The sequence below is a fragment of the Apus apus genome, chromosome 5 (genome assembly GCF_020740795.1).
Source record: "Apus apus isolate bApuApu2 chromosome 5, bApuApu2.pri.cur, whole genome shotgun sequence".
Taxonomy (NCBI): Eukaryota; Metazoa; Chordata; class Aves; order Apodiformes; family Apodidae; genus Apus; species Apus apus.
Window position 1 is genome coordinate 8,743,862 of NC_067286.1, and position 15,923 is coordinate 8,759,784.

General features: G+C 38.4%; 1 protein-coding gene across 1 annotated transcript in view; it reads left to right on the plus strand.

The window, feature by feature from the left end:
* Nucleotides 1-15,923, plus strand: part of SPON1 (spondin 1) — a 187,619-nt gene that overhangs the window by 142,041 nt on the left and 29,655 nt on the right. The window contains exon 7 of the mRNA XM_051622213.1: nucleotides 14,231-14,295. Within this exon, the coding sequence (XP_051478173.1) occupies nucleotides 14,231-14,295 (65 nt within the window). The remainder of the gene's footprint in view (nucleotides 1-14,230; nucleotides 14,296-15,923) is intronic.

Genomic DNA, 15,923 nt, shown 5'->3' on the forward strand with positions numbered 1-15,923 from the left:
TAAAATCCCTAGTCTTTAATTTTGGAGAGCATTGGATTCAGAAATTGTTTCTGCAGCTGAAATACAAAACCAGTAAATCAGTCTCAAGCTTTTGGAAGAGAGACAGAAATAATCTTATCTTTGTGCTGTCACTGCTGGTCTTTTTAGAAAGAATCTCTCAAGAATGCTCAACTGGAACATACTTCAAGGAAATGACCCCCTTAATCATCATGCTAAAATCTAAAATATTTGGGAAGTGCGGTGATATTTTCATTGAGAATGTTATTGGAGAAAATTCTTTTGTTAAGGAATTGTGAATTAACTTCTTTTCCTTGCTTAAATGCTGAGGTCTCATTTATTTGAGCACTGCCTCTGAGGCAGCTGTTAAGAAAACAACAGGACCACTCATCTACAATAAAATAATATAATTAAAAAGTAAATCACTGCTGACACCAAAGTGTATTTAAAAGCAGCTGCAGTCAATAAGAAGGCTGGATTTTAGTTCACAAAAATGAAAGGCATGCAGCCACGTGGGACCAATAATGCAGGATGATTTATTGTAGAAGAAATGTGCAGAACAATATCAGTAGAAATATGGACCTGAAAGCCAAAAGAAGAAACTGTGAATGTTTAAGGCTTCTTTTAAGTTCTTGTGGAGCTATAGTAATCAGTGATTAATGAGAAAGGCTGATAAAATCAGGACAGTATTAATGATCAGGAGGAGAGAGGCATTCAGGGCCATTTAGAAATCCCTGTATCTGGGAAAGATACTAGGAACTATGTGCAAAGGAGGTGGAAAGAAAAAATCCTCATTACTTCAGTAATCTGATCATACAAAGTGTAAACTTCAGATTCGCCTGGCCATGCTTATAGTAAGTAGTACCTTCCTTCAAAAACAGTCGTAACTTTTGTATAATTTAGTTATTTGAATTATTCACTAATAGTATCTGCACTTGCAAATGTTCTTGCCTGTTGCATACAGCAACTCTGACTCAGAAAATGAATAATGATAAGGTGTAAACCTGTGAGCAATTGGTATCTTTTCAGATCTTTGTGTGAGAAAGAGATTTGTTTTCTTCTATAAAATGAACAGAACGTTTTTGAGAAATTGAAGCTGGCTGGTTAAGTGCATTAAACCTTGGCTCAGTAGGACTGTGGTTTGTTCCCCAAGTTTTCATAAATATTTGTTGACCAAAGGAAAGTTTACAGAAAGACATAATGCTCAAAAGTTCTAAAGTTTTAACATTGACTATGTTTAATTAATTAGACAGCTGGGTGGTGGGGAGGTGATAAATCATGTGTGACAGCAAGAACTGTTCCTAAACAGAGAGTACTGGATCTTAGTTCCCAAGCTTTGCAAGTATTTTGTAGGTTCTCCTGACAATTAGAATATGTCTTACTGGAGATGGGAGTTTCCTTTTTTCTGGGCTGTGTGATTTCTTTATAGGGCATAATATATTTTACTTTTTTCTTTCATCTGCATAGTTCCTGTGAAATGTTATGATGTCGTTGTGGTTTTTGGCACAGCAGGAAGTCTGTTGATGCACAGGAAACTTGTTTTGACATTACAGTTGTCAAGACTGGATGGAGTGGCAACAGGTACTTTCCTTTCTGACTGGGATAGAGATGGATGAGGCCGAATTATTAATTTGAGAGAATTTTTTTTCTGAGGAGTGGTTTTTATTTAGTTTATGATGCAATTATTCCAGGAAAAGGATGAGATATAACAACCTTCTTGCTTTGTAGATGGTATTGGGGGAAATAAATTGTACAAAATTCTCATCTGTCCTCTTTGAACAAGTATGTTCATTTATAAACCCATTATAGTAAGGTGAATACTGGGAAGACATCCATTTGTTCTTCAAAACCAATGGCATGCCTGCTAAGGACCTGGTTTATAGTGTGACTTTTAGGTTGGTTTTACATGGGTTTTGGTTTTGTGAAAGATGGCATTTGAGACACAGATTATCTGTTAGTTAATATGCAGTTAGTGTAGCTCATATACTTGACAGACGGCCTGATCATACTTGCTGGATTAATTAATGTTTTAACTACAAATTCCAATTGACAGTCCAGATTGTAGATGGTGCCATGTTTGTATATAATTATTTAGCTTATCAGTAGATGGATCATCAAGTCATTCAATATTGTAGAGAAAGCTTGGTGCCCCTTCCTTTTCTTGTGGATTAGCAGCTATCACTTCTTCAGTTATAGACAAGACCAATGGCAATACGATTGTTGGTCTTATTTCTTGTAGGGCCTGTGGTTGTATCATCATAGAGCAGGAATTCAGTGAAAATGCTTGGAAAAAAACCTATTTGAACTGTAGGTGGTTGATTTGGTTTACTAAGTTTGTACAATTGTGCATATGATTAACCGGAGAGCTCTAGGACTTAATTATTGTTTAAAAACATTTAAAAATTCCTTGAGGCAAGGGGCCATGAAAATACAAAGTGCTATTAATTGGCTAATCAGACTTTAGAGAATGCCACAATAATTACATATTTAATAGTATTTCAGTAGTTACTGTGGTGCAACTTGTAAACAATTATAGTTTAAGTGGCCACTTCCATCAGTTTCTTTCAGTGTACAATTGCAGTGTCAGGAGAAGACAGGATGGAACCAGCCTGGGAATTTTGCCTACTTTAGCATTAGAAACATGAGCACTAAAAACATTCATCCTGATTAGCCAAAGGATGAAGTATCTTTAAAGTTACTCCAGTGAATAGAGTCTGAGCATTGGCTTAATAATGAGAGGTGACATTTACCATGCTTTGTGGCTCTGTTTATTACCCACTTTGGAAGTTTGCCCTGCAATAGTGGAGCAGTTCTAATCTCTTCAGAGATTAGTAAAAATAAAGGAAACCTTTTATTTTTTCCCTTTTTTTTTAAGGGATAGTAAATTATTTTAGTAAAGTAGCTTAACACCTGGAATTAGGACTTCAGTGGTGACCAGTGTGGCCTGCTTTTGTACAAATGAAGAAGGGTCTGATATTTTCATTCTGTGCTCTACTGTAAATCCTCCAACAGGAGGCTGGTGTGAGAAGGGGACTCAATGAGAGAGAAGAAAAAAAGGAAGGAAAATAAATATCTGTACCCACTATCCCTGATTTAAAAGAACTGTACGATTCTGATTACAAAGTCATTAGAAAATAGTTTATTCAATGCCTAAAGGAATGCAAATTAGATGATCACAACAGAAAGATGTGCTTTAATACTGAAATGAGAAATGTGCTTTTTTTGGCTCTGAACATGTTGTGGAATATTCAAAATGCCTGTTTCGTGGCATAATCATGCATTCTGTCATTTTATGAGTAATAGCTAAACTCTAAAATTTAAACCTAACTTCAGCACATTAGCTTTAGAGATAAGAATATAAATATGTTATTGTAGATATAATTTCAAAACAGCCATGGGAAATAGCAAGGGTTGTACATCACAATGAGGTTTTTTAGCAGTACTCTAAGGTACACAGATTTAAGGTGTGTCCTTACCAGCTGGTGGCATTTTACAGCTAAAATGAACATACACTTCCTGTGACTTCACTGCAGTTATTGTTTCTCACTATTTCTTTGTTTTTTAGAATTAATACTGTGGCAAGAAAGTACAGTGCAATGTGGTGAAAAACTTTCTTTTAGGGTACAAGCCTCTTCTTATGTTTCTTAATTTAGAACTATTCTGTCCACAGAACTACATGAGTGCTGCACTCAGCAATTTGATGTCCAAAGAATTTTTCCAGAGCAGCCAGAGATGCTCTGTAAGACAAACACATTTCTTCATGTCTGGCTTATTACAGCGATAGCATCACACATTTATATCTGATTACTGTAGAGCCATAGAAGAGAACAGAATGGTTTGGGTTGAAGAGACCTTAGAAATCATCTAACCCTCCTGCCTGGGCAGGGACACCTCCCACTAGACCAGGTTGCTCAAAGCCCTATCCAACCTGATCTTGAACACTTCCAGCCACAATCTGTTCCAGTATCACACCACACTCATAATGAAGCATTTCCTCCTAATGCCTAATCTAAGTCTACCTTCTTCCAGTTTAAAGCCATTACCCCTTGTCCTGTGTCTCTACATGCCCTTGTAAAAAGTCCCCCTCCAGCTTATATAATCACAGAATGGTTTGGCTTGGAAGGGACCTTAAAGATCATCTAGTTCCAACCCTCCTGCATGACATAGTGGAATAGGGGATTACAGTGTGACAAATAGCATTGTGGCTACAGGGCTCAGTTCTTATTTCTCTGTTCCATTTTTGCTGTTCTAAGTAAGCAACTAGAAACCAAACCAGTACTTTCTACAGTGGAATTAATAGCTCTTCCCTAGTATGTTAATTCCATCAGTTGCAGATTTCAATCTAATGACGGCTCCTACTGTTTTAAAGCTGTAAGTCTTATATAAATCCTCTTCTAATAAAAATTCTGCTCAATGGCACATGTAAGGTATGACTGTATTACCTGAAGATACTTGAAGTTCTTTAAGCAACAAGTAGTGTGGGAACCAGGAAGGGAGATAAACTTCATCTAACCTCCCACACTGTTCTGAGGGAATAGTTAGTGCTAAGTAGCTTACCAAAAACAAACAAACAAACAAACCTAATACCATTTTCCAGCTGTCCAATTGCTGGAAAGCCAGAGCAAACCATCCAAGGTTGTGAGAAGTAGCTGGGAAACTTTCCGGAGTCAGTCTCATTTTCTGGATTTGCCTCCATGTAGTATCTACCTAAACAAGACCTTTCTAAATGTATACAAATCCACACTGGGGAGTAGGACAGGAGAGTTCCATGTCTGAGAAAAACAGAAGATATCCACTCCCCTGAAAGCTGATTCTGCCCTGAGGATGGGTAATGCAGTCTGTTTCCTTATCTGTCCTGACTTACAGGAGGGCAGAAGCAAAGATGAGGCAAAATTAAAGCACACAAGCAGAATCAGGGATATCAGACTGGATCCCCTGTCCATGGAGGACTACGTAGGTTGTCCTGAGTCCCACAGTGTAGACCGAGTTGTTGTGGAAAGGGAAGGGAGTTGCAAGGAAAGGAGGTGGTAAAGGCAGCCCCTGATGGGAAAATGGCAACATCTCCACTCCTTGGAGAAATCTCTGATGTTTCTCTTAAAAGCCTGCTCTTGTAAGTCCTGTCAGAGATTGAGATGACTTTATCCAAAATCTGAGACAAGTGTCTTTGGTCATTAAATTCTGAGACAGGTTGATGTCAAAGCATAAACCATGAGACTACAGAGTGCCAGAGAAATGGTTCACAAGGGCAGCTACCTGTTTGTCATAGCAATGGCTGCAAGTGTAAGGGGGAATAGCAAAGTGAAATTTCTTTCTCTAAAAGAATGCTCCTTTCCAGATTACAGAAACTATAATTTATTATAGGATTCTTAATTTCTTTAAAGACTACATTTTTGGTTGAATTTTTTGTGTTTGGCTTTTTTGTTGTTGTTGTTTTGTTGTTGTTTTTCAAGAAATGATAAAGGCTTAGGCACAACAGCTTTACTGAAGGGAAATTAAGCTGTGGTGATTGTCTGTGCAGCAGTTAATGCACATTTAGAATATTTATATGGTACATTCTGAATGGAAAAAAAACAAACAACAACACCCTGACATTGAATTGTCAAAATGCTGCCAAGGGTCAGGAAAGCTCACCTCCTGAGCTAATTAGCTGGTCTTATTTAAAATCACTTGCTACTTTCCAAATAATTATTTCTCCTCCATTCAGGCAGTAGACATTTGGCTAATCTCTGAGAGAAGCAGCGGAATGAACAATTGTGAGACCTGGAGTCTTACTGCCAGCATTTACCAGAAGATGGAATTGTTCTCTGCCCCTGTTCTCTGTGGTGTTTCTCAGCACAGACCCAGCCTTCTCCTGAGGTTTCCTGCTGGTATTTAAGCAGTTGAAACTCACTTATTTCTAGCATGCCCAAGAGGCTGTCTCAGTGCTTTCATCCTGACTGGTTTGAAACTAGTTGGAGGAGTCTGAGCAAAAAATGCTGTACCTACCTGAATATCAATCTGATGATTGATCCTAGTGTATTAAAACAATTTTATCATTATCACCAGTAAATGCTGGTTTTGTCTTGCAGGTTGCCATTCAGTTGCATACGCCTGCTTTATTATACACAGATGCCTTGTTGTGTTGCATTGGTTTTGGGTTGTCTTTTCCCCCTGTTTCTCTTCTGGTGTTTTCACTGTTTCCAGATCATTTGTGAGTTTAAAATAGCAATAGCTTTATTTCACATAGATACGTGTTTAAAGGCTAGTTTGGTCTAAACGATTGATGAAATTGAAAAAGTTAAGACAGAAGGACAAAAGGGTATGTATTGGATAAACCTATTGAGCAGAGGGTGGGAGTTGCATCACTTACGGTCAACCTCAAAACCTAGTTTAATCCCCTACTTTATTAAGCAGCCACTCCTAAGAGTTGAAAAAAGATCTTCCCTTGTTTTTGGCAAAGTAATTTAGGGTCCCCAAATGTTTCTGTAGTGGTAAAGACAGCAAAGCACTCTATGTAAAATGAAGCAATTTGTTCAATAGAAAATCAACATGTGATCAAAAAGTGGGTTCACAAGGGTGACCCTTTTCCTCCAGTATCTGTTCAGCCACAGAGAATGAGAGCTTAAATACTCAGAGCATACCTAGGGCTCATTAACACTCACTGCTGAACTATTGCTTGACTGGGACACCCTCGATTATGTAACTGCACCTTCATGGAAATAAAACAGAGCATATGATTCTCATTGTTGCCATGAGCAACAGTTCTGGTATTAATTTCAGCCTACGTTAACCTCTTGAAACAACCACTTCATTAAAAGAAAACCCTGTGGGACAGGTAATGCAGAAAGTTGTTAATGCAAAGTGAATAGTGCTTTTGGGATACATACCAAGAGTAACAATGAACTTACTCCTTTTTTCATCCTATCCTAGTAATTATTAACAAAAGCCAGAATTCTAATTCCTATAATTCCCTTCCAAAACCCTATGTTTTAAAATTGCACTGTCAGCTAAAATCTGTGCAGTCACCATCCTGAAACTGTAGCTTCAACACATATTTCCAAATTTTCTGGAAAATAAGGACAATGTCCACATTTTGGGAAAATTCTCAGCCCGATTATCTAACAGAGAGGTTTTTCCTTTTTAAAAGTGAATAAAAAAATGCTATGTATCTGATTTAGGAAAGATTTCATGTACAGCACAGTGGTTAAGCTGGGACTGTCTGAAGCACTGTGTTACTAGCTGTCCTGAAATGGGACCTATTCAGACAGTAACTATTCAGGATTGGATTTAAATGCTCATCTTTTCTTCCGTTTTTTAATATTTTTCTTTAGTTACATCCCAACAGTATTTCTCCATTTATCACAGCCCCAAAATTAGGCTTTTGTAATTGAATGGATTTTATTAAAATGTTGGAAATTCCCCAGAGTTTCACATTTGAACCAAAACCCACAGATTTTATAATCTCTGAAATGTTCCTTATTTTTTGAAGAAAAGGATTCAGGTTTTTTAATTAAATAAATGGTTATTTGTAGAGGGAATATTGTATGTACTATGATCAAAGAATGATTCCATTTGGGAGTATTTATATAACTTATATGTGGGGTTTTTTTCTCAGCTGCCATTAAATCCTTATCATAAACAAAGAGAAGTCAAAGTAAAATGGGCAGACACAATCCTGGTATAATTCCACTCTCGGAAGTGTAGTTCTGCTGTTGCTTAAAGTAATCCCAAATCTGTGCTACAGCTTTAAGTATAATCTGCCTGAATCAAAGTCAGTCGTAGAATTAAACAGAATTAAGTTGTCATCAGATCATTGAAATAAGTCTTTGCCTTTAAATACGGGCGTTTTGGTGGGGTTTTTTCCTTCCACATAAAGTAATTTGTGACTAAAAGCTTAACCTTTAAAAAAATGCTATTTTTTATAAACTGGATAAAAACATCTTCTGCACGTTCTTTCATTAAAAAAAAAATAAAGCGATCTCTGCCTGCTAGAAAGAAGTGCATCTCAGCCCTGAGGCTTAGGGCAACTTGAGCAGCCTCTTTGGCTGCGCCCACAGGAACACAGATCTGTTCCATGATGTATTCCCAGCTCACAGGAGTAGCCTTGCAAGTAAGATTATGTAATGACCATGCTAATAGCTATGGGGAACTTCTGCCATGCTCCACGTAAACAAGAAATCCTCAGAAGCCTGGGCAGACCCAAAGCACACTGATTGCTTATGCAGTTAATGAAACATGCCCATTGGGATTGCATTACAGGAGATGACATTCACAGTTAAATAAAGCAAATGTACGTGCTGAGAATATTTATATAAAGATGAGCTCCAGAGCAAAGAAAGATGTATGTAGCTGCTTTTAACCCAGAAATATTTTGTTGCCACAAAGCAGACACTTCCTTTTTCTTTTAAGGTTTTTACAAACATCAGTAATGTGTGTACGTCAGTGTCCCCCTTTTATCCAGATATATATGCAAAACTGAGGTAGGCAAGATGTCTGCAGATTTCATGCACCAGGAGAAAATATGCCATGTTTCAGCTAGTATCTGTGGAAGTCCATAACGTGCTGAGCATTGATTAACAAGGTATTTTGAGTTGGTATTTATTTATTAAGTTGGACAATGTTGGTATTTATTTTTCTTTCAGCCTCAAAGGAAAGTGTGCACTTCTATTGCAATTAAATATATTTATTTTTTTCTTTTGTACTTAAAATCAGTCACTGCCCTCTTACCTGATATTAAGTGGTTATTAGATAAATCATGATTCAGAGCTCAGAACTCCTCCTTCTCCAGCAAGTAGCCTACTCACAAGTCTTGCACTCTAGCACTAAACTGGAGCCCTTTTTTTCCAGCTGTGGTAGTTTCATCAGCAGACTAGACAGTATTGTCATGTAGGGAGTCTCTCACTCAGCAGCAGGGACAGTTTCGAGACAGTTATAGACAAACATAAACCCCTCAGTAGAAAATTTGATCTATACAGTATAAACACTAGAGGAGTATTATAGCAAATACTGTCACCAGTCCTAGCTTAGAAGAAAGGTGTCTTCTTTCAGGAGAGCTTTATGCTGTCAGTCCCAAGTATATATGTCCTTTTAGTAGTGAGAGAGATACCTACGGCCATAAGAGGAATAACTGTAGCAGCCTCTTGTCTTCAGGCTTCCTTGTTGGCTACCTGGCTGCTCAGAGTGTGCAAGCAGATGTTTGTATCTTCTCTTAAATATTCCCTCCTAAACATTTCCACCACTCTGTAACAAGGTGTGCAGTTATACAGTGGATGTAGCAACATGGAGCCAAAATGTGAGGGTTTGAAGATATTTGTTACCTGAAACTATTTTCATAAACTGAAGAATCTTAGTATCCTCATCTTGGGGATACTGAACACACATTCTTTTTCATGCTTTTTACGTTCTAAAGTCGTTTCTCTGTGTCTGCATAGGGTGGAGGTGGAACAGGGCCTATTTATACCCATCATAAAAGACTGATCAGCTTTTAAGAGCACCCAACTATCCCTTCACAGCTCTTTATCATACTTGTTTTCATAGCATGTGATTCCCAAGGAAAGACAGGATGCAGCAGGAGCACATTAAATCATTTATGTGGCTTTCCAGATCCTACCAATCTTTCTTTTATTCTAAAGGCATTCAGGGGTTACTTAAAACTTTTGCATGAAATTTTCATTACATTTTAATGGATGTTACCCTTTAAGCAAGTTGTTTCAAATCCTCTTGGATGAGAAAGAATTCAAATCTAATTCTATCTTCAATGCTGCTTCGTTGAGCTATGTCCCACTTTCTATTCCTGAAGATGAGGAAATGTTAGCACTGGTTTCATACCACAGGGTTCTATTTGTTGCCATTTAATGACTTCCTCTGCCTATGCCTTCATTTGTACATTGCAGGAACAAATGGACGTGAAGTAAATGATTAATTTTTGCCAACTTCAGAATGTCAGTAAGGCTGTCTGTATTAGAATGACATAAATCACTTTTTCAAATCATGCTACTAGGACTTTTTGGAGGACAGGACTTTGATAGAGAACTTCTACTGAGTCAACCACCCGCGCCCCAGCTTGGACACAAATGTAGAAAGTGGATAGGAGAAAAGAATAATTGTTTGCTCTTTTTGCATGTTTTAATTTAGGTCACAATCTGAGAAATATCAAAGTCAGTCTAGAAACTAGATTGGCTCCACTGAGCTTTTGGCTCCACTGAGCTTTTTGAACAAGCATAAAGCATGTGGAGAGCAAATCATTCTATTTCAACTGGAAATTGAAATCGTATAAGTGAACTAACTGAAACTGAAAAAGAGGCTTCAAGAGGCTCTACAAAGATTTTAAACCAAGTTTTGTAAGTGGTTATGCCTAACCACACTTTTTAGAGGGATTTAGCATAAAGGCTCCTGAGACCTTATACTCAATCATTAAATCATGACTTCCTACTTAAAGGAGTCGCAGAGGTGCTGTGTCAGCAGTAGCCAGTTCTCACAGCAAAGGGAGGTGCAGACAAATGGGTGCAGCTGCTGAGGAGCAGGGCATGTTGCTGCCATGAGAACCTGCCCACAGGCTCTCACTGTCCTCATGGGAGAATTTCATACCTGTACTCCATGGTGTGATAATCGATATGCTCAAAAGAAGCTGAGCAAAAAATCAATTGCAAATTCCCAAGTAGCAGTTCTGTAATTGGTACTCAAGGAGGAAACTACTTTGAATGGGAAAAGGGAAGCAGGTAAACCACTTTCCTTCTGTATATCTCTGTAACAACTGACAGGTAATCCCAAATTCATTCCTTGAAAACTCCATAGAGGCAAACATAGGCTTGACAGTTTTCTTCCCTTGTTTTTGTTTGTTGTTTTTTGGGGGGGGTTGTTTGTTTGTTTGATTTCCTTTTATTGTCAGAAGAGGTGTCTAGCAGACTTTACCTAAAGGATTTTCAGCAGCTCCAAGCAAGTGCATTGTTGCTTCCCCCTTTAACTTGTTCTGACATGAGAACATTTTGACGCTCCATCATTTTGCAAATTATCCAGTTTTCTTTTTTCAAAATCTAACAGTTTCATTACTTAGTAACCATTGCTTCCCAGCCAAATACATAAATGATGACAACTTGCAACATACAACAGTGAAGCATCCTAGATCTTTTTCCCATATTTTAATGTGAATTTGAGTGTTTGTTTACTTTGGGAATCAAAGCAAAACTTTGGGACTATGGCAAGTAGAGAAAAATGGGTGCAAATATGATACAGCAAGCACTAAGAAAATGTTAACTAAAATTCATTAAAATTGTGTGATGTTTTAGACTGTGAAGTCTGTGCAGTTGGTTTATTCAAGGAAGCTGGGTTATATCAACTCATTTTATATTACTAATTTGTGGGTTTTTCTTCAAGTATTTAATATCCTGACATTGGCTACCATCTGCCAACAAATTATAGTTAAAGAGACTGGCCAGCAAATCCAACCACCATTGGTTTTCTATAGATTGCTCTCTATAGATTGTTCACAAGGCTGTGCAGTTGCATGGTGGGTTAGCATCTGTTTGCTTGGGCTCTTTCAGTTTATCATGTTCCCTTAAAAATGCAGGGGGAGGCTGGAGACAGGAATGTGGCTGTTTTTCTGGAGGATCTCCCCAGGCCTGCTCCCTGCAGGAAGCTGGAGAGATGCGGGCTGGTGGCACCACGAGTGGCGAGTGGAGCTGGATTCCCCAGCCTGGAGCAAAACTTGGCAGCCAGACCTGCCATGGCAGCAGCCTCACAGACCTAAGTAGGCAGCAAGCAGAATTTACTGTATTGCTTTCCAGGATTTCATCTTCTTGACGTAAACACTTGTCCGAAGAAAACTCCTTAGTGTACAAAATACCTGCTTGAGTACCTTTCTGTCTATCAGTGCATGTGGAAGTAAATATACACTGGCATTAATAACAGTGTTACAGTCTTTAATTAAAAAAAAAATTACAAATCTGCATGTTAGAGACATCTGCATAATTAGAATGTCAGTCTGGAATAAAAATTACTTAATTCAAGTTGCAATGTAATTCTCTGTAATTGCCAAGGAGCTCTAGGTACCAAAAATTTTCATTCTATTTTCATTCCAGGACCTACAGATTGCTAGGTCTACATGTTCTTGTTTTGGAATAAAAGTTCAGGAAGTGGCCATGAATTCAGCTCTTGTATCTCAATTTTCAACTCTCATAAAAATTCAGGGGTGTCTGAATGCAACATGCTCTGTTCCTTATTTCCTCCCCTCTGCACTTACTACTAAACTATTAGTCATGGTTCATCCACTCCTGGTACGCATTGTTAATTTGCATGGAACATGTTAAAATGCTTTCAGACATAAGTGATTTGGGTGTTGCTGACATAACTATTGGCTTCTATTAGTTAAGCAGTGGATAATTTTAAAAACGTAACCATCTGTGCTTGTAACAGACTTTCTTTGGGATGTACAATACACAGTTAATGATTTTGAATGCAAATGTGTTCTCAAGGCAAGTAAATGAAGATATGCCTGGCTGGAGATACTTAGCATGTTGAAACAAGGACAATTCCATTGACAGATAAAAAGAAGTAAAGACTTTTAACTTAATTAATTTGATCAATTTCCTTTTAAATCACTTTAAGAGGAAAGCTGGCTCTTCCACTTTTGTAGTCATGGAGGAAAGAAGAAGGTTGCCATAGGTGAACCTGGTTGGAGTGCATCTCATCTGGGTGCCACCCAGCCCAGGAGGGAGGCTGGGAGAGGGTTTTGCTGGGGACTCAACCTGCTGCTGCTCACCCAGGACCTGCCCCAGTGAATCTGCCTGCTGGTGCAGCTCTGCTGCAGGCTGTTTGATTGCTCCTTTCCTCCCCTAATTCTCTTTATTCAAAGTATATTAGTAGTATGAGTGTTACAGAGAGGGTCCATCAGAGCTGCAATTACCTTGCTTTGGTAAAAAGAGGGAGTCAGAAAGTGTTGAGAGCGGTCGAAACAACCAGTTAATATTGTTTTCTTTAAATAGAGGTGTGTATGGTCTAGAGCTAGCCCAGGTAGCAGAACTTGCTATCAAGCAGGAAATTGCACTATTATCACTAAACTGAAAAGTCATCTCTGTTGGAAGTGCCAATTACTGGTAATGGATGAGGTGGCTTCCTTAGTCTAATTGGGAAATATTTTTAAACTACAGTAGAAACCATGTGAGTGAGTTATGACATTTGTTGTTCCTCTAGGCAAATCACCAAGGTGGGTTCCTAAAGGAGACAGGGAAAATGCTTCTAAAACAGTGTGATACATGTCTTTTGGTCATCAGAGCCTTGTTAATGGTGGCCTGCTTTTGTCTTGGATTTATTTTACCAATATAAAGTTTAGAACTGCTGATGCAGGAATTCCTGCAGACTTTAAGAAATTAGCTTTGTACAATGCTTTGCCACCACATGGGCTTCCACAGGTGGATGCTGTATTTCATCTTGTAATTTTTACATGAGTATGGAGAGTAAAAAGAAAGTGCTACCAATGGCTTTATTTGGAGGAGATTGTAGTGAATCTACCATGGACTCTTTACCTCCTTACATATTTGAGGTTAATAAATAATGTATCATACATGCTCACAGGGTGTGTTAGTTTGCATAGAGCAACAGCCTCTAGTTTTTGCCTGCCTCTTGGCCCTTGAATTTGTAACACGTTCAGTGCAATTTTTCTGTCTTTGCTTCCTTTACCCTGGTAAGTTCCTCTGGCCACAAGGATTGTCAGAGTCACAAAATCAACAGCCTAAGGTATACTTCTTGCTAATAAACTACTACAAGTGGACTAACAGACCAAGATACAGCACAGTCTTCTTCTTTTGATAGTATTACCAGAACAAACTCCGTTTGGGCTGATCGGTTTGAGGGCATTTTCCCAATAGAAATGTATTTTCCTTTTTGTACCTGTCATCACAGTGCACCACTCTGAAAGCTTTCCCTTCAGCTCATGATGCATATGTTACCAAATAACTTGGTCTGCAAACTGCTGTTGGTGTTTTAAGCTCATTTCAGTTCCTGCCGAAGGGGAAAAGACTGTGCACAAGGTCTGATCGCCTTTCCCTGCTGCTCTTCCCTCCCAAATCCACATAAACTCTGTGATGAACCCTGTGCAGCAGAGGACATGAGGTGCTCAGATAACAAGGAGGACAACACTTATTTCTCATAGTCGGAATTTGGAGGCACAGTTTGATCTAGTAGCTCTTTTTGCAGTAAATCATATTACTCTCATTGTAAAATTGTCCCAATCACTTTCTTGTTTTGTGTCTCTTTACAGAGCGATGAGGTTTTAACAGTCATCAAGGCAAAAGCACAGTGGCCTGCCTGGCAACCTCTGAATGTGTAAGTAAGTGGGGAATAGTATGTCTCAATACCCTTGTGCTTAGTGTTGGCTGATGGACTGCTCTAAGTTAATTTTCTCATATAATCATTCATTCTTGTAAAGAAACAATCTAAAAATATTTTGATAGATGAGTTTTTAGTCTTTTTGAATTTTTTTGTGGGTTTTTTTTGCCAACAGTTGTCTCTCTCATTCTTTCCTTTAGCATCTCCTCATTTTTCACATGCTTTGGTTCACTGTTACAGGAGCAGGATTATTCCCTGGAGTTTTAGTCTTCATTGAACACTGATGTTTATTCAGTGCTTGCTCAAAAATATATGATACTGTCATGCATTGTGGCAGGGCACTGTGTCAATACAAGAAATCCTGGATATATCAACAAAAAACTCCTAAAGAACTAATTCTTTAAAATTCTTATCTGAAGCACTCTTTGATAGCATAGTTATCCTGATGGTAGTATAATCATGGTTGTTTTACCAAGTAAGACAGCTAACTAGTTTCCCAGGATCCTCGCTTTGGGCTCTCTGACACTCAGCAGGAAAAAGGACAGAACTCTTCCTGGATACTCTTGAATGTATTGGTTGTCTGGGTGATGGGAGGAAAGGCTGAGGTGGTGGTTCCTACAGAACTTATGTGTGCTTGGCCCAAAATTCCAACTAATTATCCAGGCCTAAATGAGTGAGACTTAAAAGAAGTGATTAAAGATGAGCACCCAGTATAAGGTGTCACCCCATCAGCTGACAGTCAAATTAAGTCCTTAGAGAAGCAGAGCAATTAGTCTTCTGCAGAACTGTAAGGACCAGGCAGGCCTGTTTCCTCTGTAAAAAGTAAAAGGGTGAAACACTGTGGGTTTGTCCACCATTAGTGGAACACTGTGGTTTCGTCATCTGTATGTGGAAATTTGGAGATTAGTCAGAAAAAACTGCAAGAGTTCAGTTTTTAGAAAACTTACCCTATCCTAAGAGGCTTAGAAACTCTTAAGCAGCTTAGGACTTAAGCTATTCAGTTTATTCCTTTCCCCCCTGTAAAACAAAACAAAAAAAAACAAAAAAAAACAAAAAAAAAAAAGGAAAAAAAAGGGTGAAGAGGTGAGCACAGATTAAACAGTGAAAAGATTTCTGATAGCTGATCCTTCTTTAATCTAGGAGAAAAAAAATCCCTATGAAATCCCTTGCAGCATGGAAGCTAAGTAAAAGCTAAGGAAATTCATCACAAGAAAATTCTCACTAAAGGTATGGGAAAAGGCTTTAACAGTGTGACTAACCTTCAGAGCAGCTTACCTGATGGATTTTCTATCACTTGAATATATTGTAACCCTCAAAGTTGCAGGCTCTGCAGAGGAATTGTGGGTTAGGCTGTTTTTGGCTGGTTTTATGCAAGTGGTCAGTCAAGGTGACAGTAATGGCATTCTTTACTTACGGTCTTATTCCCCTGAAATTTTCAGTATTTGGATTTGGGAGTGTTTACCATATAGTAGTTGTGGACAGCACTGTTTCCCTGCTGCCTTCTTTCTGTCCACTCCAAATTAGCACTGTAAAATGGAAACTTTTTTCCGCTTCTTTGTTCTACTACTGTAAGGTCTCTGAACCAAGCTATTTATTTTTTCCTTCCAATTTCAGTTACTTTCCTG